The sequence below is a fragment of the Carettochelys insculpta genome, chromosome 5 (assembly GCF_033958435.1).
Source record: "Carettochelys insculpta isolate YL-2023 chromosome 5, ASM3395843v1, whole genome shotgun sequence".
In the NCBI taxonomy this organism is placed as follows: Eukaryota; Metazoa; Chordata; order Testudines; family Carettochelyidae; genus Carettochelys; species Carettochelys insculpta.
Genome location: NC_134141.1, coordinates 88,415,739 through 88,440,710, shown reverse-complemented (window position 1 = coordinate 88,440,710; position 24,972 = coordinate 88,415,739). Strand labels below are relative to the sequence as shown.

Here is a 24,972-nt window from a genome sequence, read left to right as displayed (position 1 = left end):
TGTCAAATTTGCAAATGAATTGTAGCTGTGTGGTTTCTCTTTAGACTCTGTTCTTGAAGTTATTATTTGTTGTAGGATGGCTATTTTTAAATCTGTTATTGAGTGTCCAGGAAGACTGAAGTGTTCTCCTACAGGTTTTCGTGTGTTACAATTCCTTCTGATGTGTGTCCATTTATTCTTTTGCATGGAGACTGTCCAGTTTGGCCAATGTATATTGCAGAGGGGAATTGTTGGTACATGATCATCATCATCATCAATAACGTGGGCTCAGCGACCATTGGTGTCTGATGCCTCTCTCACTATTTCCTTCCATCTTCCCCTATCCAGTGCAGAGTGGCTTAGTTTCTGTAGACTACCTCTGCACCAATCTACTACATCATCTGTCCATTGTCTGTGGGGTCTGCCCCTCCTATTCGAACCATCCATTATGCCAAATACCAGGGTCTTGATTTTTCGTTTGTCGTTCATTCTGCAAATACGTCCAAATAGTTGTAGCTTCCATTTTATAACCTTCTGCAGCAGGTTCTCTTTCGGCTGTATCTTCCTGTATAATTCCTCATTGGTGACCTTCTGCATCCATCCTATTCTCAGAATCTTTCTATAACAACTCCTTTCGAATGCCAATATTCTTCTTTTTGAATCTTTCATTATCACCCATGTCTCACATCTGTACAACATGCTCCTGAATACACACATTTTCAAGATGCCCAGCTTCGTGCTTAAGGTAATTGCTTTGCTTTTCCAGATCTTATCCATCACCTTCAAACTCACTCTTGTTTTCGCTATTCTAGTCACTATTTCCTTCTTACAGTCTAGGTCATCTGTTATGTTGTTCCCCAGGTATGTGAACTTCTCTACATATTTTAGTTCAATACCATCGACACTGATCTTCCTTCCTATTTCCTTATCGCCAAATACCATTGTTTTTGTTTTATCGATGTTCATAATCAGTCCATACCCCTTCCCTTCTTCGCTGGCATATATTATATTAGTAGATGTGCAGGAGAAAAAGCCTCGATGGTGTGGTTGATGTGGTTAGGACCTGTGATGATGTTGCTGGTGTAGATATGTGAGCAGAGTTCTCACCAAAGTTTATTGCAGGTTTAGGGCTACTGAGGTGTGGTCTGTAGTTGCTGTTGAGAATTTGTTTAGGGTTAGTGGGCTGTCTGTAGGCAAGGACTGCTCTGCCTCCCAAGCTCTACTGTATTTACTGTGCAAGACAAGTGCACTGAAGTCTTTGGATTTTGTTGAAGAATAATCACTACATATAATCAGCTGGTAGGAATGATGGCTTTACAGTTCAGAAACTGTTCTGCCAGTCAAAATGTATGAATTCTATTTGGAGTTCTGCCACAGATTATGAGTATCATTTTGGACAAATCTCTTCAGGTTAGATTGTGCCTTTTGAATAGATGCACTGCTCCAGGAGCAACTAAGGGAAAGGTGTTGTTTTAGGAAACAGTTTCTTCCTTGCTCTTGAACTGAGGTAATCTGGTGCATTTCCTGACTTGCTAAAATATACACCACCTCATCCTTCTCTGAAGCTGCTGGCTGGAGCACTAGGGAGAGAACCTGTTTGTTTGGGGTTTTTTTTGTTTTCATCCTCCAGAGTATCAGGCAAGTAGCTGCTCATTATCCACCCAAGCCAGCAACTGCAGTCTATGAAATCCACACAGACGGTGCCCCTGAGTGGGTCTCATTCGTAATATTCAGCAGCACTGTGTCTCAGGTTTGTTTAAAAATACAAATAATACTCCTCTTCCAGGAGTATCATAAGGATAAAATAACTGATGTTTGTAAAGCCTTGTAGCCTACACAGGGATGTGCACCATAGAAAAGCACTAAAGAACTAATTCTAAACACACAGTAATGTGGTGGCTTTTAATTGCTCATCAGCCAACTGCTTTTTATAGCAAAGGTTCTTGTTTATTCAGTGGAGGAGAAGATGGTGAAATGAAGTAATCTGTTGTGGAGGTTCAGAGCATCCTAGAAGGCAGCTGAAAGCAACAAGGATTTTTTAAAAAATGCAGTGGGGATGAAACAGATGACTTGACTTTTAGGGAAGTTTTGTTGTAGATAAAAATCCCTCCCAGTAGCCATGTGTTCTGAAGGTCTGTGTTTCATATGGAATTTTACAAACTCACACCCAAAGTTATTGACTATAAAACACTGTAAGATAAGAACATACTGTACAAGTTCTTTTTCTTAAAGAGCTGGTAACTTATTACCAGAAATAAATAACAAGAAGTCCTGTGGCACCTTATAGACTAACATACTTTGCAGCATAAGCTTTCATGGGCAAAGAACTAAGAAAGTCTTTGCCCATGAAAGCTTATGCTCCAAAATATATTTTAGTCTATCAAGTGCCACAGGACTTCTTGTTGTTTTTGGCTACCTCTCTGATACCAGAAATAAATATACTTTCCTGGGGCAGGTGGGAAGCAGGGCAACCTAATGTGTGTGTTTTTAGCATCACCTTGGTAGCTATTTTATCAGGGACATCATAACTTGAGTGGCACAGCAACCCATTGCACAAAAGCTGGAAAAATGGGTCAGAACCAGAGGCAACACCTTAGAGCTTCCCTGGTGTGTGTGAGGGGGAGGGAAGTACAACCTCCTGTGGGAGCACGAGCACCTGGTGGCCGGGCCTCACTCGCAAGGCAGAATGACCATACACTCCATCCTGGAACGCTATCATATAACGGCGGGGTGGCCTGAAACCAGGCCAGGAGAAAGAAATCAGAAAGTTGACAAGTAGTTGGAGAGTCCCAAAGAAAAAACATCCTGACAAGTAGATAGTAAGTCCCCAAAGAGAACATCTGGGACAAGTAGCTGGAAGCCCCCCAAAGAGAACATCCTGGTTGTGCGATATCAGAGGGTCCCGGGGGGAGGTTCAGAAATTTACCAAGGACAGAGGAAATCTTATAATACGTTCTGACAGGCCGGGAGCATAGAAAGTCCAAATTGGGTAACAAATGCTTTAATTGGCCAGGTATTGAACCCCCAAGTAAGAAACAGTATAAAAGGTGATTTAGCAGGGACAAGGGTGTGGGCTCCTGGACACCAGGCGGAGGCTAGCAACTTCCAGTCCAGACAGCAGACCCCGGCCTGATCACCCGGACGTCACCACCACGAAAGGTCCCAACCAAGCCGTATCTCTGACTTGAAGGGCTGCTGTAATGTAGTTGTTGGTAAGATGTGGGAGCATTGGATGTTATTGGTAAGTCACATGTAATTGTATGCAGCTATATGTAACCTAGTGTTTAGCCTATGCCAAATAAATAAATATATTTAAGACAAGTGTTAAGTAGTTGTAGTTACGAATAGATGAATCAGTCATTACCGGTAATACCACTAGCTGGACTATCTGGGGCTGTATAAAGAATTATTGGGACTTAGATCAGCCACAGGGCATTGTGGTGGTCACAATCGGAGTGTTTTTGTTCCTGGTACTCATAATACTGTGGAAACCCAGGTTGTAAAGTAGATACACTGTATCACATATTGCTGCTACACTATATAAAGCTGCCATAGAGGTGGGGTGGTCGGTCCCGGGCCATCCACCCCCCCCCGCTATATCAACCCCCACGCGCACCCACAGGACCCGGAATAGGTCGGCATATCGTCACCTCCATCCCAACTCACTTCAGCAGACCACCCAACCAGTCTGGTTTTAGCAGGGAGGGATAGGAGTGGTGGAAAATAACAAAAATGTTTGGGGCACAAATATACTTGCTTGCTTTGGGCAGTACAACACCTAGTTACAGCTGTGTGTTAAATTAGAAGAGTGGGAGGAATTGTGGGCTACTGGTTTGGCTCACAGGAGCACACTAAGGTCTAACCAGGCATGTGCAAATGGGAGGGCATGAAATGTCATAAGGGGGAGTGCAGCACAATCACCTGCTGGCGTCTGGCTCATCCACCTCATTAAAATGTTGAAATATGTTACTGTTTGATGTAGGTTTATTCCCAGCTCTATAGTGATTAATAAAAATGTTACATTCTACACTTATTTTCATACACATGCTGAAAGCGTTTGGATTTATTTCATAGGAACCGCTGAAATTCCCAGCAGTTCTGATTACATTAGACAGCTGGGGGGAGGGAGGCTGCTAATTGCAGGGAGGGAAAGTGGGGCCCCATGTGGTGCTCACCCCTGCACAAGGACAACAGGGGGATAGGCCCAGCGCTGTTGCTGAGCTCAGTTAACTCCCCCACAACCTAGAAACCCAAGGGCCAGAATCAGCTATTCTGAACCACGGCCATGTTTAAGCCCCCCACTGATTGTCCCCTGAGCCCGTGGACTCTTGGGGTCAAGGCGGCCGGCCCCGGCCCCGCTCGCTTCCTCAGTTTCCCCCGCGCAGCCGGGGCTGAGACGCCCCGCCACGCGCCAGAGCAGTGGGGAAGCCCTGTGACGTGCCAGGCCGAGCGGGACAGCCCGGCTTTCGCACAAGCGCGGAGCAGCGTTTACACGAGCCGGAGCAGGATTCGGAGCGCCTGGCCCGGCAGGGGCCGCCCGCGCGCGAAAAGCCAATGACTGCGGCGGGGGCCCCCTGACGCTAGCGGAAGCGGCGCTGGGGGGGCTGGGCTCTAGCCGGCCCGGCCCCCGCCCCCGCCCCCGCCCCGGAGAGCGAGACGTGGGGCAGCCGAACTCGGGCGCTGCGGGACCCCGAGCTGCGCGTGCTGCTGGGAGGCGAGCAGCGATGTCCGCGCGGTGCTGTGCGGGCCAGGTGAGCGCGGGTCCCGGGGTCAGCGGCTCGGCCCCGCCCGGAACCCGCGTTCCGCCCGCCTGGGGCACCCCCTCGCAGGGGCAGGGCGGAGCGGGGGCCTGGGCAGAGCCGGGGCTGGGCATGAGCCGAGCAAGCAACTGGTTCAGGCCCCGCGCAGCGTGTGTGTGTGTGTGTGTGTGTGTGTGTGTGTGTTGCTTTTTATAAGTCTGTGTCTGTGTCTGTGTGGGTTGGGGCATAGGACCCCCATGGCTGGGCATTGGGCGGGGGGCTGGGGTGGTAGCTGCAACAGTGCTGGGGTCTCTGGCGGGCTGGGATAGGGGCTAAGAGCTTGGGGGAGGCTGGAAGGGGCAGGCAGTGGGGTGTAGGTGCCCTGGACGTGGGGGTGCAGGGAGGGAGACTTGCACCACATAGCTGCATTGGTGCTGATCCCCAGCCACCCTGTAGGGCACGGGTGCAGCATGGGCTTGTACAGGTGCTGCTTGCCTGGTGAGTGTCTAACCCTGGGCTTTGCCTGTTGGTAGGAGTTATGTTGATAGGGCTGCACTGATGCAGTTTTCCCCCTTGAGAGGATTTCAGGGAGGCTTTCATGTTTCACAGTGGGTGGCCTGGAGGACCAAGGTGAGAGTGCAGAGGGAAGCGTTGGCCAGATTCTGGTAAATCAGGAGTAATACCTGGGTTTCTGGGGAAGTTTCACAGTTATGCCACAGTGACTGAAACCGGAAAGTGACACAAAATAAGTGAGGTGGACAAGCTAGCCTGGGTCTTCCTGGCACACAAGAAGGGAAAAATCCACACCCCCTCAGTGGTGTAGTCATACTGACTGATCCTTTGCCTGGACAGCACTGTGTTGACACCAGGGGAGTGACCTGGATAGTTAGTCAGTGAAGCATTACAGCAGCATAGTTGCACCCTTTAAGTGTAGACCTGCCCAAAGGTACCTGTTTCTTTTACTGCAAGATCAGCACTATGCTCTATGGTGCCTTGTCTCCAGTAGGATTTTACAGCGCTGCAGCTAAATGAGCTTTCCTTTAACTGGTGGTTTAAAAAAAATCTTTGTTAGCAGTGAAATGTGAAAACAAAGAGGGTTTTGAAAACAAGAAGGGCAGTTATAGCAGCACACAGAGATAAAAAGGGACTCTGTATTGTTGTTTGTGGACTGGGGTGACATCTTCATTCAAATGATAGCAGAGTTTCATCCAATAAAAGATACCACCTCACCAGCCTTGTCTCTAGGTGGGACACCAGCAATCAGGGAAAGCGGAGGCTTTTAGAAGCCGGAGAGGAGGAATCTGCTTGCATGGGTTTGCTGAGTTTTGAGTAGTCAGTACAATGGAGTGAGATGAAATGATCTGTTTCAGAAACCCAGATTGAAAACCATTTGCTGCTCTATAAAACCAGACTGTGCTAAGACCAGTGCTTTTCATAGAATCCTAGGGCTGGAAGGGACTTCAGGAGGTCATTGAGACCACCCCCCTGCCTAAAGCAGGATCATCCGCAACTAAATCATCATGAAGGAGAGGTAGGGCTTGTCTTGGAGTCAAACCCAGGATCTCTCACACCAAAGCAAGAACCATGCCCCTAGACCAACAAGCCTGACTGGCAAGGCTAGCCCCGCTTTTCTGTACGGGAGCTTTGGGGGAGGTCAGCTTGTGCATCGCCCCAGGGCAAGGGAACAGTTAAGAGAGCCAGAGGGATTTGCTGCATTTGATGCTTTCACACTTGCTTTAGAGCACACCTTTGTTTGATCACTCAGGCCTGGTTTACACCAGGGAACAAAGTTGATCCCAGATACACAATTCTAGCAACGCCATTAGCGTCGCAGAATCAACATATCAGGATTGACTTTGTTCCCTTGCGAAGATCCTGGCTCTTTGGGCTCGTGCTAATGTACCTTATGCCCATGATGGCCAGGGTTGACAGCTGAGCCCAGAGAGAGCGATTTTTGCTGGGTTTTCACAGACATGGTAAAATTGAACTCCTGAGGATTAATTGCAGCGTGTCAAATGCCAGTTAAGTATAGACCTACCCTAAGTCTGTTCATGTTACAAACACACAGTCTGATGGTGTTATATCTGGCTCGCTAAGAAACCGTACTTCTTTTTTTAAAAAAAGGCGGTTAAAAAGCTAAAATAAAGATATATCTGTAACACATGTATGTAATTAGCCCCTCAAGTTTCTCATTGTGACTTTTATTACATTAGGTAGGAGTTCGCAAACTTTCCTCTCTCTCCTGTCCCCATATGGTCAGTTCTGTATTCCCAGAATGAAATGAGATAGCTTTGGAAAAATTTCCTCCCCACTGGAAATATAAAGAAATTCCCATGAGAGGTGATGCTTTCTGTCATCCCTGAGGGAATGCATTCAGTCTGAGAAGTTTTGTGGTTCTGCTCTTCAAGCTATTTGCTATACATATGTTTTTAAAAAAACAAAAAAACAAAACTGATTCTCAAAGGAGATGGTTTGTGGTGTTACTTAAATTTTTAAAATAACTCTCAGTACCTCTTTGACTGGAAAAAAGTATACAAAATGCATCAGTGTCTTTTCCTTTTAACAGAAGACGACTTTAAATTGGATTTCACCATGCCTTTCAGTGAAGTTGGAAAGTCTTGCATTTATGATTTGTGAGCTATCAACATACAGTCTCAGTATTGTTCTCTGAAATTTGCTCTTCAATCTGCATTTCTGCTGATAGCTTGTCAAACTTTTCCTATCTAGTTCAGTGTTAAAGCTTCTTATTAGCATAGCCGAAAATGTGTACAGATGTACATTTTAAGGTGTGTGTGTGTTGGGGGGGGTGTATCTCTGTTTATAGAATACTGTGCCTGGTCTGTTTATAGAAAAATGTCTCTTTTCCATGGGTGCTGGTTACCGGTATTCCTAGCTAAACTTCAAGTATGTGTAAGTACGTTCTGCCTTCCTAAACCTTTCAGTGTCAACCAGAAATAATAGCATCTTCTTCTCTGTCCACAGCAAAGCATTTATATCGATGGAATGTTATAGCTCAGGATTTAAACACAAGGTGTGATAGTATAGCTAGGAGTACTGTGACATAAAATCGGAAATTGAAAGCTTGGACTGAACATCAGGATAAAGCTTCTTGACAGCTCTAGGTAGCCTGTGAAGTAATCTCCCAAGAGAAGTAGGGGAAGCAAGCATTACTTGGCACACTTAAAACTAGGCTCAGGAGTGAGCGTAAAACAATAAATACTGCACTGGTTGGGAGATAGGTATACATAGTGTAAATTGGCCTTTTTAAATGCTAGAATCTATTGTGCATTGTAAAAATATAGTCTCTCCGTTGCTGGTCAAAGGGCATGTTATCTATGTTAGGGATTGAGCAGTGCAAAGGTGAGGCCACACCAGTTGTGACTTTTCTGAGTTTGAAACTGAAGTAAGTCACACTGGTTCAGTGCATTTACTTTGAGGTTTGTACCACTGTAGCTATACATGTTTAAAAATCTGTAATGCGCACAAGATCTAACAGGCAAAAGTGTGTGTCTTTTGAGAATACAATGGATTTGTTGAGAAAGGATCAAATGCACTTCTGGAATCTGAAAGTGACAGCCATGTTTATGTCCCTTAAATACTTTGGCACATATGCTGTTGCAGTGAGGAACGCCTTCGTTCCTTGTATTTCTCTTCTTTTTCTTACCGTTCCCATGTTCTCAAGGCTGTCCTACACTGTTTCTCTAGTAAGGCCTGCTCCTAGCTCAGTGGCACGATAATAGGGTCAGGTCTGTAGCATCTGTCTCATTTTGTAAAACACACAGTCTCCTGTTTGGGGCTTACAAGGAAAGCCATGTTACTCCAGTCAGCTCTGCCTAGTCTTAAAAGCAATAACCGATGTAGTAGTGTATTGACCATGAGCTGATCCCAGTTTGCAACTATTATAACTGCTGTGGATGGGTGTAAGGGTGAAGATAGCAAAGGGTGGTGCCTGAATTGATTTTTCCCAAGTTGCGGTTCTCACTGACTCTCTTTTAAATGCATATCTTCTCTTCATCTTACAAAAGTTTACAGACTTTAGAATCCTTGTTTAAAAGCGTGCAGATATTTTAAGTACCCTGTGATGGTGAGCCTCCAGGACTGTCTTTACAGCAGTGTGAGTGGTGGGAGTGCCATCGCAGACCAGCTCACAGCATCTTATCTGCCGTCAGCTCACCGTGCTCTGAGTAGGGGTAGACAACATGGTGCCTAGAACTGGCTAGAACACTAATGTGTCCACTGATGGGAGAGTGACCAGTAGCGCGTGACTGGCTTTAAAAGATAAGCGTCAGTCTTCTTAACGACACTATGATATTGCAAACAGTAACTTAGATTTACAAGGCTAGATTTATTAGGTAAATACTGTTTCAATGTTGTTCATTGTAATTTTTTTGAATTGAGAGAAATTATCTCATTAGCAAAAATAGGTCTTTTTCATTCCCAACAGATTATCCAGTTTGTGTCCCAATAGTGTGTGTGTGCTTTTTTTTGTGCTGGTACTTGCTGGTAATGAGTACCAACACCTTGACACCCCCAATCAAGGGAGTGGCTAGGGTGAGGGGCAGGGTGCTGGCTGAGTACCACCCCCCTCCTCCCTTTTTTTTTTTTTGTTAAACAAAAAGGGCACATATATAAACCTGCTTCCTTAATGTCTTTCTGAAGTGATTTAACTGTCCATAAAACCAGCAGAAATTTGTATTAGAAGGAACTTCTGTATTTGACTACCAGTATCATAGTTTATTGTTCCAAAACTGCAGCAAACGCCTGGTGTTATCCAAAGTAGCTCCTCAGAGTGCAAGATGTTAACAGAGGGCACTGCCTGGTACTGTTCAGGCACTTCTCTAGGCTTTCCACATCCACACTTGGGGTCATTCATCAACCTGACTTGATCAACTTCCAATTTTTGCCTACCATGCCTTTTGCTTGATTTAGAGTTTACCATTGTTTTTGTTTCAGAACACTGCCTCCTAGAAAGTGACTTAAAGAGCCAGGTTCTTGAGAATCATCAGCATTTTTAAGAGCCACTGTACCGAGCATGTTTCAGTACCTAAGCTGTGCTTGGTACAGATGGATGCAACAACTTTGCTTCTTGGAAGCTGGTACCATCTGCAAACCTGAAGCTTTCTGATGCCTGAGGGTCCATAACAACAGCCTCGGTACCCAAACTGGTATCCCATTCTGCTACATTACTAACAGAGAGGAAGCCGTGCTAGTCTATACACTATCAAAACAAAAAGCAGTCAAATAGCACTTTGAAGACTAGCAAAAAAGTTTATTAGGTGAGCTTTCGGGGGACAGACCCACTTCTTCAGACCATAGCCAGACCAAAACAGACTCAATATTTAAGGCACAGAGAACCAAAAACAGTAAGCAGGGAGGACAAATTCTTGACCTCCCCCCCCACCCCTCCACTCTCTGATTTGCTCACCTTGATTATCTTTTTCTGATTTGTCCTCCTTGCTTACTGTTTTTGGTTCTCTGTGCCTTAAATATTGAGTCTGTTCTGGTCTGGCTATGGTCTGAAGAAGTGGGTCTGTCCCACGAAAGCTCACCTAATAAACTATTTTGCTAGTCTTTAAAGTGCTACTTGACTGCTTTTTGTTTTGCTACATTACTGTGCCAGAAGTTGCCAACATCTTTGGTATTGGCAGTGTCTGTTGGACACGTGCTTCTGAAGCAGTCAGTGCCTTCAGTACAGATACTAGTGAAATGATCAGCATTGATAGTCACCCTGACTCTCAGCTGACCTTGCCTCAGACGCAGTCAATACCACAGAAATTCAGATTCTCCGGGAATCTTTCTGTTGCTGAAGAAACAGAGTTTCCATTGCTAATGGATGTGAAGGGCTTGCCAAGATCTGCTGGACCACTGACATCATATCTTTCCCTTGTGTTCGTTACCTTTCCATTAACTGCTGCACAGAGTAGACAATTACTTTATCTTTATCTGCTACACCATTGGACTATGCTCAGGATGATTTCTGGGATTCCCACATCTCTCTCCCAAGGATTTCCCATCTTCTTATGGAGAAGACATCATCTTTGTCACCTACTCAGAGAGGGAAGTGACTTGGGAGAAAGAACCTTCAGGGCCCTCCTCATTGTTATGATTACTCCTGTATGCCCCTTGTTCTACCTTACGGTCCACATCAGTGGCTCTGCTTGGACCCTGGAGACTGTCACCAGCAGTTCTCAAGAGCTCCAGGCTACTCCCAAGGGATGCATAGACAGAGGCAATCTCCTGTTCACTCTCTTCCCCTTCAGCAGCCTTAGCCTCTGAGGAGCAAAATATATATAAGGGAATGCTTCCACCATCTTTTTGGCTGATGAATTTAAATAGTTTAATGTGCTGATGAAACATTTCCAATTCACTCCACATTTCTTCAGAGATGGTCCAAGACTCGCAACATAAACTTTGTTGAATGTAAGATGTCCAATTCTCTGCATGAATTGCATCATCAGTCAGCGAGGCTCTTTTGAAATTTGCTAGAACTCAACCGGCCACTCCACTCCACTGCCATGGCATCACCCACATGTGAATGGAAAAAACAAAATTCTGAGTTTTTATTCTTCCACCCACCACCAAATTCTTTAGTTGTGAACATAGTAAACAGACAGCATCATGCAAAGTCTATGTCTTGAGAAAGACCACAAACAACTTAATCTTGTCTGTTGCAAGACCTACTCTTTAGCAACCCTGCAATTCAGGATACAAATTACCAAGATCTGTTGGCAAAATATGACCCTAGTAATAGTACATTCAACAGCTTCATCTCTCCAAGGAATGCTGACAACAGGTCCACAGCCGAATCTCTGCATACATTAAAAGACTCAAGGGTCAGCCTCTGATCTCTTGGAATATGTACACCTGCCCATAAAATACTTGAGTAGATCTCAAACTGTGCATTCCCTGTGTGCTGAACACTTGGGCTGCCATCCACGAGAGATTCAAATACCTACTTAGCAGAGTGCCCACAGTGTTCAAAGCCAACAGTGTGTGTTTCTGTTGGTGATGTCTATCCACACATGCTGTGGTATGCATGACAAAACTTATTCTGCACAATGGTGGGAAAAAATAGAGGGAACACTGCTCTCAACTGGTCTGATTTCTAAGTCCCATGCTCAGAGTCCTTTTGAAAGAGACTAGGGTATCAAAAGAAGAGATCCCCTACCACAAGTTTTCTGTTGCCCAGTGGTCATCCTCAGCTTAGCATCCTCTGTTCAAGGACCAGGAACATCCTCACCTTGAGAATCTGCAGCTACAGCGTGCCATCCACCTCCCATCTTTTGGCAGTCAGCTTTTCCATTTGTAACATGCTTGGAAGCAGATTACTTCAGACAGCTTGGGGTTTCGAGGCTATAACATTGGATTACTCCACCCATCTTATTGCTCTTCCTGCCTGCCAATTCTGCTCCCACTCCTCTACTTTTTTTTAGGGGCCCATCTTGTGAACCATTACAGAGACAGGAATTGATCTTTCTCCTATGTGTAAGAGCCATAGAACTAGTTCTAATCCAGCTCAGGGGAAGGGCTTCTCTAACTACTTTCTCATCCCAAGAAAAGAATGGGCTATGGGAGACTGATACGAGGTCTCAGGCTCTTAAATGCCTTTGTGAAATCTGAGAGATTCGAGATAGTGACCCTCACAGCTGTAATTCCATCATTAGATTTCAGGGATTGGTTTGTGGCCCTTGACTTTCTGGATGCATGATTTCATGTTGCTCTTAACCCCATTCAGAACAGATTTCTCCATTTTACAGTCAGAACTGCATTCAATATTGCGTACTTTCCTTCTGCCATTATTCTCCAAGGTGGTGGTGGTGGCTCCCCTATGTTGACTCATCTTCCCACCTTAACCTGTACAATTGGAAGGAGTGGTTGTACACCAAAGTTTTCTCTGCAGTACAGGTGACAGTGTCCTTGTTCTATATTCTAGGATTTCAGCTCAAAATCAAAAGTCCATTTTGATCTCACTACAACAAATGAACTTCACATGGGCTTCTGAGAATGCTTTAACAGTCGGGGCTTGCCTTCCTGTGGACAGGCTTGTGACTGTGACAATACTGATCTGAGATCTCCCAGATTCACAGTAATCCCCACACATTAGCAGAAAATTGTTTTCACTGGCTGGGTCATGTGGTGGCCTGTACCTGTGTGACAATGCACCGCGTTACACCTGCACTGCTTCTCAGGCTGGTCCAGAACCTTCTGTGTTCCTAAAAGGGACAACCCAGGCAAGGTAGTATCAGTACTTAGTGAGGGACTGAGATCACTCAGTGGATGAAAGGACCCATTCAAGGTCTCTATAGGAGTTCCTGTCATGCAGCCTCCTCCTACCATTACAGTAACATCAGATACATTCCTCTTGGGGAAAGACCACCATACATCATTCAGGGCAAAGGGATGCCTCATGAGACTCTTTTATGCATCAACCTCCTTGAACTGTCAGGAAATCTGTATCTATGTCGTTCTGTTAAGCAAGGACACTCCTGTGAAGATCATAATAATTATGTGGCCTGATGTGTGTAGTATACGAATCATCAAGGAGAGGCAAGACGTCCTCTCCTTCCCCCCAATTTGTGCTGAAACAGTAAAGTTACAGAATTGATGTATAGGTAATCACACCCTTATCTCAGCCTCTTTCCTCCCTAACACACCAAACACCACAGGCTGACTATGTCAGCAGGCATTTCTACCAAGATTACAGGTCAGAACTGGACTTTTAGATTCTCCAACACATTTTTGACAGTGGGTTTCCAGGAAACAGATTTCTTTGCTGCTACCACCACCAAGAAATGCATAAAATTCTGTTTCAGAGGAGGACTGGGTCATCAGTCCTTTACTCCTCCTCATTCTTTTGATGAAAGGCCTTCTCTGTGCATATAATTTGACACCATTGATCTTGAGAGTGTTGAACAAGAAGTCTGGACTTTACCTGGTATGCCTCACTTCTGGTCTGGCATAAAGTCTTCCATCCATTCCCCACCTGCTGTCTCAGTACTCTGGTCTGATTCTCTATCCTGACTTGGGAATTCTTCATCCTTAGAGCTTGATTACTTAGTGGCTCTTGTGAGCAGAGACTTCCTTTTCTGTGGAAGTACAATGGATACTGTCAAACAGCAGGAAAATGTGTATACAAAACATTTAACTTCAAAAGTGGAGGAGATTTAACTATTGGTGTACCCAGTCACAGCTTTTGTCTGTTCATTTTTCCCCCTTCTCCATTGTCCTTAACTACCTGTTACAATTGAAAATAATCAGGTCTCTCCATGAGTTCCAGGTAGGTTCACTGGGCAACTACTTTTTTTTTTAATTCCTCTAATTGTTGCTCAGTATTTCCTCATCTTATGACAACCACCCTTTTTCCTCCAATTAGCAAGTCCACTTAAATATGGCATTAGAAGTGATCCTTAAATGGCACTTGAAGGTTCCCTTTGAGCCAATGGTGACCCGTTCTTTTTTTTTTTTCACCTGTCTGTCAAAATGCTTTCTCGATAGATCGTCCCTTTATAGTATTCTTCCAGGTGAGAGTTTCATTATGATTACAGTCAACATTCATCAGTCAGCTTCTCTTTGGCAATTGGCACTATTTTACCTATTGTTGTAATCATTTACTATTGACCATAATCTGTGCTTTTATTCCCAAAAGTGTAAACTAACCCAGCATTCAGTCTAGTGAAAGCATGTCTGCATAAAGAGAACAGGTCGAAAGTGTGATGAAGGTGTGGTACCTATTTATTAAGAAGTACCTATGCCCCTCATGTCTCCCCTTCCTTCCTCCCCCCTCGGTTTTCCATTTGCTTTTTTATTGCAATATTGACAGCCGTCCTCTGGAGCTAGGTGAGAGAGACCTATTTCTCATTAACTTGATGTCTGTGTGATTTTTTTTGTGCCAGTCAAGGGAAGCATTATTAGATTTAATTTGAAAGTATTTAGTTGTATTATGTAACTTGTTGGTCTTAGGTACTAACAACAAATTCTCTTAGGACGGAATATGAATTCATGTTAGTTTGTTTCAAGACCAAGCCAAGTCAAACATCTACTTGGTGACCTCTCTAAATAACTATATTCTGCTTTCCCACCAAAAAAAACCAAACATTGATTGTTACAGGGGCACACTATCAAACTTTTAACAGCCATGCTAAAGTATTTCTAAATGTCACTTAAAATTAGTAACAGTAGGACATCCTGTATTAATTAACTTCACTGTGGCTACGTCTACACTAGCCAAAAACTTTGAAATGGCCATGCAAATGGCCATTTCGAAGTTTAGTAATGAAGCGCTGAAATACATATTCAGCGCCTCATTAGCATGTGGGCGGCTGCGGCACTTCGAAATTGATGCAGCTTGCCGCCGCACAGCTCATCCAGACGGGGCTCCTTTTCAAAAGGACCCCGGCTACTTCAAAGTCCCCTTATTCCTATCTGCTCATAGGAATAAGGGGACTTCAAAGTAGCCAGGGTCCTTTCGAAAAGAACCCCCGTCTGGACGAGCTGCGTCAATCTCAAAGTGCCGCGGCCGCCTGCATGCTAATGAGGCGCTGAATATGTATTTCAGCGCTTCATTAGTAAACTTCAAAATGACCATTTGCATGGCCATTTAAAAGTTTTTGGCTAGTGTAGACACGGCCTGTGTGTGGTATTCTTGCCAAATGGATATTGGAATCCTGATCTGCAAAATATTTATTAGTTTACAAAATATAATCTCTACAACTGGTCCAAAACAGAAAATTTCAAACTTGTTTAAAATGTACACATTAGAACCCTCATCCTTGTAATGAATTTATAACAGGAATGAAGTCTCTCTTTTTTTTTCTTTAAAGTTGTCATTTTGATTTTTAGATTTTTGTTGGTTCTTTGTAGTAAATCCCCCCCCTTCCTTTCCCATGGAATAAAATGGAGGGCATAGTCTACACTAGAGCTCCCCAATAGCGGGTTGCTTTTGATTATATAAAAACATCTGTTTAAATTTACAGGAAGTGGCATTTTATTATTTGCCTTTTCTTCTGAAGTTTGTCTCATGGGAGTAAAGTTGAACTCTGTATTTAAGGAAAGCGTCTGTGGAAAATCTTGATTAAAATGTCTGTTTTTTCCAGTGTTAAATGAATGCAAATTAAATATGAAATGTTTTTAGACAATAATACTATGTCATGATTAGGTAGTTGGTGTGAACATAATGCAATGTCTTTTCAAAACTTTCCTTTTTGGATTCTGTATAATTATTGTTTAAAATCATGTGAAACCAACTAGGTCTAGCTGTCCAGTTATGTAAGCTGTGTTTGCGTAGCCTGTACCACTCTGCATTTAGCAGTCGTATCTTGTGATAAAGTTTTAATAAGATCTGTCCATAATGGAGTATCAGATTAGTACTATACTCAGTTCTGATTCATTTTAACGGGGATTTAAGATGAATTTAACGTTTAGGTTTAGTTAAAATGAATCCATCTCAGAATCAAGTTTTTGAGTTAGTTTTTTAAAATCTGTTTATCTTTTGGACTGGATTCTGGCTTTCAGTTCCTCCTTCCTACCCACGGTGTGTGGATGACAGTTGACAGACAAAAAGTTTGCACAAAAATGCCAGCCTGCCTCTTTTGGGCTCTCCCACAACTCACCCCTCAGCTTTTGGTTTCCTTGGCTCCCAACTCAACCAGCAAGCCCCTGCAGCACTCCACTTCCTCCAGCCCTAGTCATTTGGCTGGCTCCGGTAACTTGCCCCCTGTATCCAGCTTGCAGTGGTTTTTGCCTGGGCCTTCTCCATGCACTCCTCCTTTTGGCGCTTTGGTGGCAAAGGGAGTGAGGCTGCTGATGATGCTGACCACAGGGAAGAGGGTTGTGCTGAGCTTGCTCCAGATCTCTGGCCTGTTGGAGCCTGCTAGGATGCCCTGATACTGCAGACAGCTCCTATGGCTGTTTGCTTTACGAGTGTAGAGTTGCTTATAGCTGCTGGACAGGGGAACCTTTGGGCAGGATTCCTGCACTGAATGTGTTGTGTTGCTAGATCCTCCCCACATTTGCCTTTGAATTTTAGCATCTCTGATTACTATACAGGCCTGCTACCCTCATCAGTGTTCAACTGGCCTAGCTGGTTTGTGGAATGCCTTGACTGTTGCCAGTGGAAATGTGCCATTTTTTTGTCATGGCAACAATGTTCCCTCTGTAAAGTGCAGCGTGTGCACCTGATGTGAGTCACATTGCTAAAACTGGAGCACAGTAGGTGCAGCACACAGGTGTAGGTCAGGCCCTCAACCCGCCAGGGCTGTGGCAGTTTTCACAGTGAAAGACAGACCTGAGGCCTGCCAGCCGGGGGAGAGAAGGTGGTGGAGACCAATATGGATGAGGCGGGGATTCCTGGAAGGGGATGGAAGGGCTCACTCAAGGGCTGAGGTTCATGGGAGGGGGGAGTGTATGAACCTATGGGAAGATCACAGGCAAAGAGGCTTCGAAGCACCCCAAATCCTCACCTGCACTTCTGCCCGCACAGGAGCAGAAGAGGAAGGTCAGGCTGGTGAGAACCTGTGGAGCAAGTAAGTGGCTTGTTCTTGTGCATCTCGGAGGTGGCAAGCCTACAAGTACTACAAGATTCGGGAGATCTTGTCCTTTGTTACCATAGAAGAACTGTTTGTGCTGCAGCTGTACTTCATTTGGTCCTGCTGACAGCCCGCTCTGGTTAGTTTAAAAAGAATGAAAATTAGTTTCAGGTCCCAGGCTCCTCCGTCACTGCTTACTCTTCCCCTTCAGGAGGGCTTGTATGACTTTCCAATCCTCGTTTTCCTCTTCTGTTGTCGTGTGGATCGTTAGTAAGAGACAAAACAACTTGTTTCATGGGGCGAGCGGCAGAATGCAGATGTCACAGGGAGGGGGATGATAGAATTGCTGGGTCCAGGGGGCTCTGTCCCACTCCCTTCTGACCAGAGGTTTTATCAGGCTGAAGAGTTGCCCCTTTTACTCTGCGGCATTGGCAGGCTAGAGCATGTGCTTCACTTTTCTCTCTGAGGTCTACAACCAGGCTATCACCAGCAGTGACATGTTTCCTCACAGCTCCTTCTAAGCAAGGACATGGCTTCAGAACAGTCCCATCCATAGGACCTTTGGGACAGCTGCCCTAGGCTTTGGGGGATCCCTGCAGCGGCACCCAATCATCTTATGATGGGATGGTCTCTAGGGCTGTTAGTGGTTAGCTGCTAAGCCTCATGGTATGGGCTGGAGCAGCCCTGCCCACCCAGCATGGCCAAAGCGGCCCCTCTCTGTGGCGGCCCAGTCCGGGGGGGCCCCTATGAAGGCTGCACCAGCCCAGCCAGGTTGGAGTGGTCCCCCTCCCATGTCATGGACGGGGGCCGCTTTGGCCGGGCGGCAGCTCCTCTGCCTGTGGTGTGCTGGTAACCGGGGCTGCTCTGACCATCGGTGCGCTGCGGGTGGAGTCACTCCAGCCTGGCCAGAGCAGCCCCTGTCCACAACAGAGGAGGACCACTACAACCTGGGCTGGAGCAGCCTCCCAAGCAGCCCCCTCCCTGGCCTGGGCTACTGCAGACAGGCTGCTCAGGCCACACTCGGGGCTCTGCAAAGCTGGAGCAACTACCTGCCCACACTTGGTGGGGTGACTGCTCCAGCTCCTATTAGGTAATTGGTTTACCTACCATTTAACTGGTTAACCAATTAACTGGGCTCTTATGCCTGCAGGGAAACAGGCTGGGGCCAGGTGCCCTGTTTCCTGCCTCCGTAGGAAGTGGAGAGAACTGGCTGGGAGATGGGTGGTGGAGCGGAGCAGGTTTCTGCATTGCTACTCTTCCCACAGCTCCCACTGCCGTGGTGAGTGCAGGGAGGCCAGGTCCCCGCTGCTGTCCAATGCCAGGCCTGCACATTGATCCCTCTAGGTCACGCTGCTTGGGGGAGGAGGCGGCTTTGGGGAAGAGGTATAATGGGGAGTGAGAAGAGGAGGGGTGAAGCGAGGGTGGGGCTTCATGGATTCCTAATCTAAAAGCACGACAGAGGAAACTTAAAAGCGTATAAGGATACCTAGCCAACAGTGCTACACAAGCTTAATGTAATAGGGTTCCCAAAGATATTGCTTGAGATTGTATCTGCCACACAAGTAGATAGTGCTGTTAAATGCAGAGTAAACAAACAAAGGAAACAGATTTTCTTTTTCTCTAATCTCTTTGAAATATGGCTTTGGAACTACTTGCTGTGAGAGTAGTAGGTTTGAAAAAAAACTAGTGTTTATATTTTTTAAGTTAGCGGTTTCCCTTTAATACAAAAGTGTTAAGACTATTTTTTTTTAGCGATTATGTAGATCAGTGTTTCTCAACCAAGGGTACGTGTACCCTTGGGTACACCGCGGTCTTCCGGGGGCACATCAGCTCATAGAATCACAGAGCTGGAAGGGACCTCAGGAGGTCATCGAGTCCAGCCCCCTGCCCTAAGCAGGATCAACCCCAACTAAGTCATCCCAGTCACACCTATGTCAAGCTGGGACTTAAAAACCTCCAGGGTTGGAAATTCCACCACCTCCCTAGGTGACACATCCCAGTGCTTCATCACCCTCCTGATTAAGTAGTTTTTCCTAATATTCAACCTATTCCTCCCCTTCAGTAACTTCAGACCATTAACCTCTTGTTCTGCCATCTGTCACCACTGAGAACAGTTTCTCTCCATCCTTTTTAGAGCTCCACTTTAAGAAGTTGCATGCTGCTATTAAATCACCCCTCAGTCTTCTCTTCTGCAAAGTAAATAAGCCCAAATCCCTCAGCCCTTCCTCATAGGTCTTGTGCTCCAGCTTCTTAGTCATTTTTGTTTTCCTCTGCTGAACCTGCTCCAGCACATCCACATCCTTTCTATACTGAGGGGGGCAAAATTGGATGCAATACTCCAGATGTGGCCTCACCAGTGCTGAATAGCGGGAAACAGCAGCCTCTTTAGATCTGCTTGAAATGCTCCTCCTCATGCACCCCAATATGCCATTGGCCTTTTTGGCTACAAGGGCACACATCAAATCATCTGAATATTAGTCTTGTTTTACAACAGGCTGCATAAAAACACTAGTAAAGTCAGTGCAATCTAAAAGTTCATTCAGACAATGACATGTTTCTACTGCTTCATATGCCATACGCTGACATGCAAATATTCTATTTCAATTCATTTATTTCATAAGATGGTAGAAAGTCAGCAGGTTTCAGTATTAGTCTTCTGTGATATTTTCACGTTTTTGTAAGTAAGTAGTTTTTAGGTGAGGTGTAACTTGGTGGTACGCAAAACAAATCTGACTCCTAAAAAGGGTACAGCAATCTGGAAAGATTGAATGGCACTTGTTTCAAGACCTCACATTACCTTAGGACCATGTTTCTCAACTGGTGGTACATGTACCTTTAGGGGTATGTGAGAGAAGTCCGGGGATACTTCATTTTTTTTCTTTTGAAAAAGGAGTACTTATATATATAGGTTGAGAAACACTGATGTACTGACTCAAAATGTACTCCTCCTCATTCCTATAGGTCTCTAGCCTTGCATTTTACGTGGTTTTATTGTTGAATATTTGTTTATACTTCTTCCCCAACCCAGTTTTGAAGTGTCCACTTTGTGACATTCCAATTTTGAGCACCCGGTTTATCTTCGATTCAAAGCAAGTACAGTAGTCCCTCAAGTTATGCGAGGGTTGCGGCTTTTTTTCCCTGGCAGAACGCAGGTTCTGTAGCCAGGGAAGCAGCAGGAGCACCTGGAGCAGCTTTTGAAAGGTAAGTCCTGGGGTCGGGGGGGAGTTAGGGAGGGTTAAGCCTGGTGATGGGAGGGGGCAGTGGGGTTAAGCCTGGGGTGGGTAAAGGCTGCAGGGGAGTTGGGGGGTGGGGGGTGGAGTTGAGCCAGGGCTGCACAGCCCTGTGGCGGGGTTGAGCTGGAGCCATGTGTGTGGGGTATGAGCTAGAGCAGCACAGGAGCATGATCTGGATCACAGGGTGTTGAGCCAGGGCCATATGAGGCAGGGGTGTTGAATCGGGGCCATGTGGGGTGGGGGTGGAGTGTTGAACTGGGGCCTTAGGGAATTTGAACTGGGTTGGGGGGGGCACGTTTTGAGTTGCGCTTAACTCGTGTTAGTGCGAGTTAAGCACAACTTGAAATTGTGCATTTCGAGGGATTACTGTATTGCACTGGAACAGGGTAGGTATTATTAAAAGGCCGTGAAACCCTTTGATGGGAATGGAAGAAGGTGCAAACCCTACTTGTTCTGGTTTAGGTGAGTCTCTGTAATGGAGAGTTTCTCTCATCGGTAGTGAGAAGATGTTACTACTGCCTGACCTATTAGCATATGAGAAGTATTATATGTGAAGGGATGAGAGTCTCTAGCAGCAGCTTACTGCTGTATAAATTTTGGGACCCCTTTGAAAAAGTTGTTAATGGGGTAATTAACCATTTTTTTTGTTTGAAACAAGCGTAGTCCCCACCAGCGTTCCTGCTGATCTTTTTCATCCACGTGTGGATTTTTTCCATCCGTTTGTGGAATACAGTTTTTATGTGCACTGAGGCATGTGCAAACATGCACCACCAATAGAAACACAAACCTAGCTGTGGGCGCTTTGCTAGTCGACTGGGTAGCATCTGACTCTCTCCTGAGCAGCCTCACAAGCGTACAGCTTACAAGGAGCGCTGCCCCGTCGTCATTTTTTGTACACTGTGGTTCAATCGTAACCTCTCTGTTGCATACTGTTATCCCTACCTTAATTTTTTTTAAAGCAGAAACTTGCACATTTTGTTGCACTATGGCATCCTTTCTTTAAAATAAAACCCTTGAATTGTGGCCATCTTGGTGTGCCCGGCCATTTTGTTGTTCCAACAGAACTAGGGCTTTTTACAGTGGAAAAATTTAGTAGATGCTGAAAGTTATGGTTAAACTGAAGTGTAAGAATGCATTGGTAAAAGAATGAATTTGTGTTAGGGATTACATTTCTGACTTTTGTTTTGAAAAACTTGATCTACCTACTTCATTTTGAAGAGAGCCATCTAGACCCAGTAGTCTGGTATGATGACAACATTGATGTCTCATCATAAAGTTAGTTAGCATATGAAAGCTTTCAGAAACTAGACACTGCACAAACAATGTTTAACCATGGAAGGTGGTGCACGTGCTGAAAATGGGACCAAGATGAATCTTAAAGTGGGTATGCAGTTGACCATAGTTCTTCACATTCACAAAAAGTTTGTGTTTTTTAAAAAAAAAACAACAAAACAAAACAAGCAAAAGAACCAACAGTTTTCCAGAGCATTATTTATTTGCTGTTATAATACAAAGTGTGTAGATTTTTTTTTCAAAAATAATGTTTGAAATCACTCAAAATTTTCATTTATGAAAATACTGTTTTCAGCAGGAAACAGTTTGTGCTAAATAAATATGGAGGGAAAAAACAAAAAAATTAATGTCCGTTTTGAATGCTGCAGAATGGAGATGACATTGCATTCTGGACCACGGCTTGTCCGAATTGGGGCTCCGCTCCACAGAATCCGGTCTGCGGCGGGGTGGAGCATTTGGAGCTGCAAGCCACGTGCCTGGGATTGCCGACTCCTGCTTTATATATTGCTTAGGCAATTATTTTTCAAAAATGTGTAATTCAGATTCTTGCTGCCTGTGCTGATATGGCAAGTTATGTTATTCTGTTTGTAGAGTTCCCAATTCATAATGTTAGTAGGGAGCTACAAAATTCGCAGCCACGAAAATGTCACCGGCCGTGAAATCTGATCTGCCTCCATGAAATTCAGTCTTTTCTGTGCTTTTATCCTGTACTGTACTGATTTCCCAGGAGTGACCACTGATTCTCAAACTGGGAGTTTCTCACCCAAAAGGGAATTGCAGGTGGGTCACAAGGTTATTTTAAGGGGGTTGCAGGATTGCCACCCTTACTTCTGCACTGCCTTCAGAGCTGAGTGGCTGGAGAGCAGCAGCTGTTGGGTAGGCACACAGCTTTGAAGGCACTGCCTTGCTAGCAGCAGACCAGAAGTAAGAGCTAGCAATACCACACCATGCTACTCTTTCTTTTGCCCAGTGATATTTTCACCCACTGGCCAATCCTGCTTCTGCCCCGCTGCTTTCAGAGCTGGGTGAATGGAGTATGTCAGCTGCTGACTGAGAGCCTAACCTTGCAAGCAGCAGCACAGAAGCAAGGGTGGTAATACCCTACCCTGCCCATCCTTCTGTGGTGCTGCTGCTGGTGGAGACTCTGTCTTTAGAGCTGGGCTCCCAGCAAGCAGTCATCTCTCTCCTTCTGCATAGCTCGGAAAGCACAGCCACTGTCAGCAACAGCATAGACGTATGGGTTCAGTTTCATTAACCTGTTTAAATATCAAGTAGTGTATTTCTCTGAGGTTGAAGTAGGATGAGAGTTTACAAAGTCACACAGGGTTTGCATAAGTAGGTTACACCTCCAAAAACGGGCACACACTGATGTGGCAACATCCGTGGTCCAGCAGGATCATAGATGCTCCTGGACCAGAGAGCTGGAGAGCCGAAAGGCAGGAGGGCCAGCCAGAGCCAGGGGGAACAGAGTTGGTAACCTGGCTCAGGGCAGCATGTGACTAGGGCAACTGTTTACAGAGCATCCTCCTGCATTTTAGTAATAAGACTGGGCCAGATCTCCAGCTATGACCAAAGAGCACTTGGTATAGCTGAAAAAAGAGAGTGAAAACGTAGCTTCAGAAGCTAATCCTAGCATGCTCTGTGCTAGGCCAGTCTCCTGGAAAAAGCCTGAAGGCTGCTCTAATTTGTGCTGACCAAAAAGCTGCTCAGAGAAGTTGTTAATGGCAGTCAGGGATTGCTGAGCTGTAAGATTACTCTCGCTGTGCTTCTGAGCCAGCTGTAAGAGGATGGAGAATGGCAGAGGAGCTGCTGCACCTGGAGCTCTGGCTCCTTAAGATCCCCTCATGCATGGAAAATGCTCCTCTGAATTTAGTGGATTTATGAAGAAGGGTGGCATGAAGCTTTCTTAATTGCAAAGAAGATCTGTCCTATTATGTGAATTGTGCATTAGAAGACTGTACCTCATTTTACACATACCTCTCCTTTGGTGGAAGACGAGCAGTGAATTCCTCCTTATTACTGATGCCATCAGCTGCAGGGCGACTGTGATCCGCCTGGGCATGAATGTTGTCAAGATTTCCCTCCGTCCTTCAATCTGAAATGCTTTTTTCAGTTGGATAATAAAGCAAAAAAAAAAGTATTAATCTTTCATGTGTTCTCTAAGGCTACGTCTACACAAGGAGCCTCTGTCGACTGAAGTGACTGTCGCAAGGGGTTTCCCGGCAAAACTTCTTTTGAAAGATCACGTCTACACATAAAAGCAGATGGAAAGAGCAATTCTCTCTGACAAGGGAGAGCAGCCAGAGTACCTGGCCTTCTCTTGACAGAGTGGTTGACCAGAAGTTCTGCAAACAGGGTTGCCTGATGAACCGGAAGCCCTGTCTGTCAACAGCAGGGCCCTGGAGCGTCTACATGGCTGTTTTGTCAACAGAACACTGTTGTGAGAGGCATTAATACCTGAACGGTGAGAGTTATAACACTGCCAGCAGATGTGCTGGGTTTTGTTGACAAATGTAGCCTTAGGGAACACATGGTCTTTGGCTTCAGTGTGATTGCAGAGATGCATCTTGGATGTCTCATGACCTTTCACTCTTAGGGCACGTGACAGTCTGCACAGACTTTGCAAAAGGAATGTTTGCTCAGTTTTCTGTTCTCTGTTTATTCTGGGAAAAACTCAATAGAGTCAATAAGGCTTCTCTTTGAGTTAAAGAATTTTTAAATACTTGGCTTCTCAGATGGGAAGGCTAGAGCAGGGGTGAGCAATCTTTTTTGGGTTGGGGCCACCGACCCACAGAAAATTCAGTTGAGAGGTACATAAAAGTGAGAAGCAAAGCAACGCAACCCCACCGCCACCAAAACCACCTAACTTGCCCCAAACCCTCACTGATGTGGCCCCTGAATGAGACATCTCACTCCCCTCAGGCTTCAGCCTCACAGGAGATAGGGATGGAGAAAGGGGGACCAAGGTTGAGGGCTTCTCATAGGCCAGATTAACTCTTCTTGGGGCCCAGGGTAGGACCAAAAATGAAGGGTTCTGATTGTAGTGAGCAGGATCGGGGTCTGGGTGGGAAGGAGGGTGCAGGAACAGGCTGTGAGAGGGTGATGTGATTGGGAGTGTGCCAGGAGTGGGATGGCGCTGGGGGATCTGGATGGGGGAGGGAGAGTGCAGGAGGAGCCTGGGGTGAGGGGCCTGGCAGGGGTGGG

The 24,972-nt window shown here is 45.4% G+C and overlaps 1 protein-coding gene across 2 annotated transcripts in view; it reads left to right on the top strand.

Annotated features, from left to right (window-relative positions):
* The first annotated feature begins 4,624 nt into the window (after positions 1-4,624).
* The window catches only part of SERINC5 (serine incorporator 5), a 65,242-nt gene continuing 44,894 nt past the window's right edge, over positions 4,625-24,972 (top strand). For both annotated transcript variants that reach the window (XR_012645777.1, XM_074995478.1), the window contains exon 1: positions 4,625-4,730. Coding sequence is in view for 1 of the 2 variants with exons in the window: in XM_074995478.1 (XP_074851579.1) it covers positions 4,704-4,730 (27 nt within the window). In the remaining variant the exon portion in view is untranslated. The remainder of the gene's footprint in view (positions 4,731-24,972) is intronic.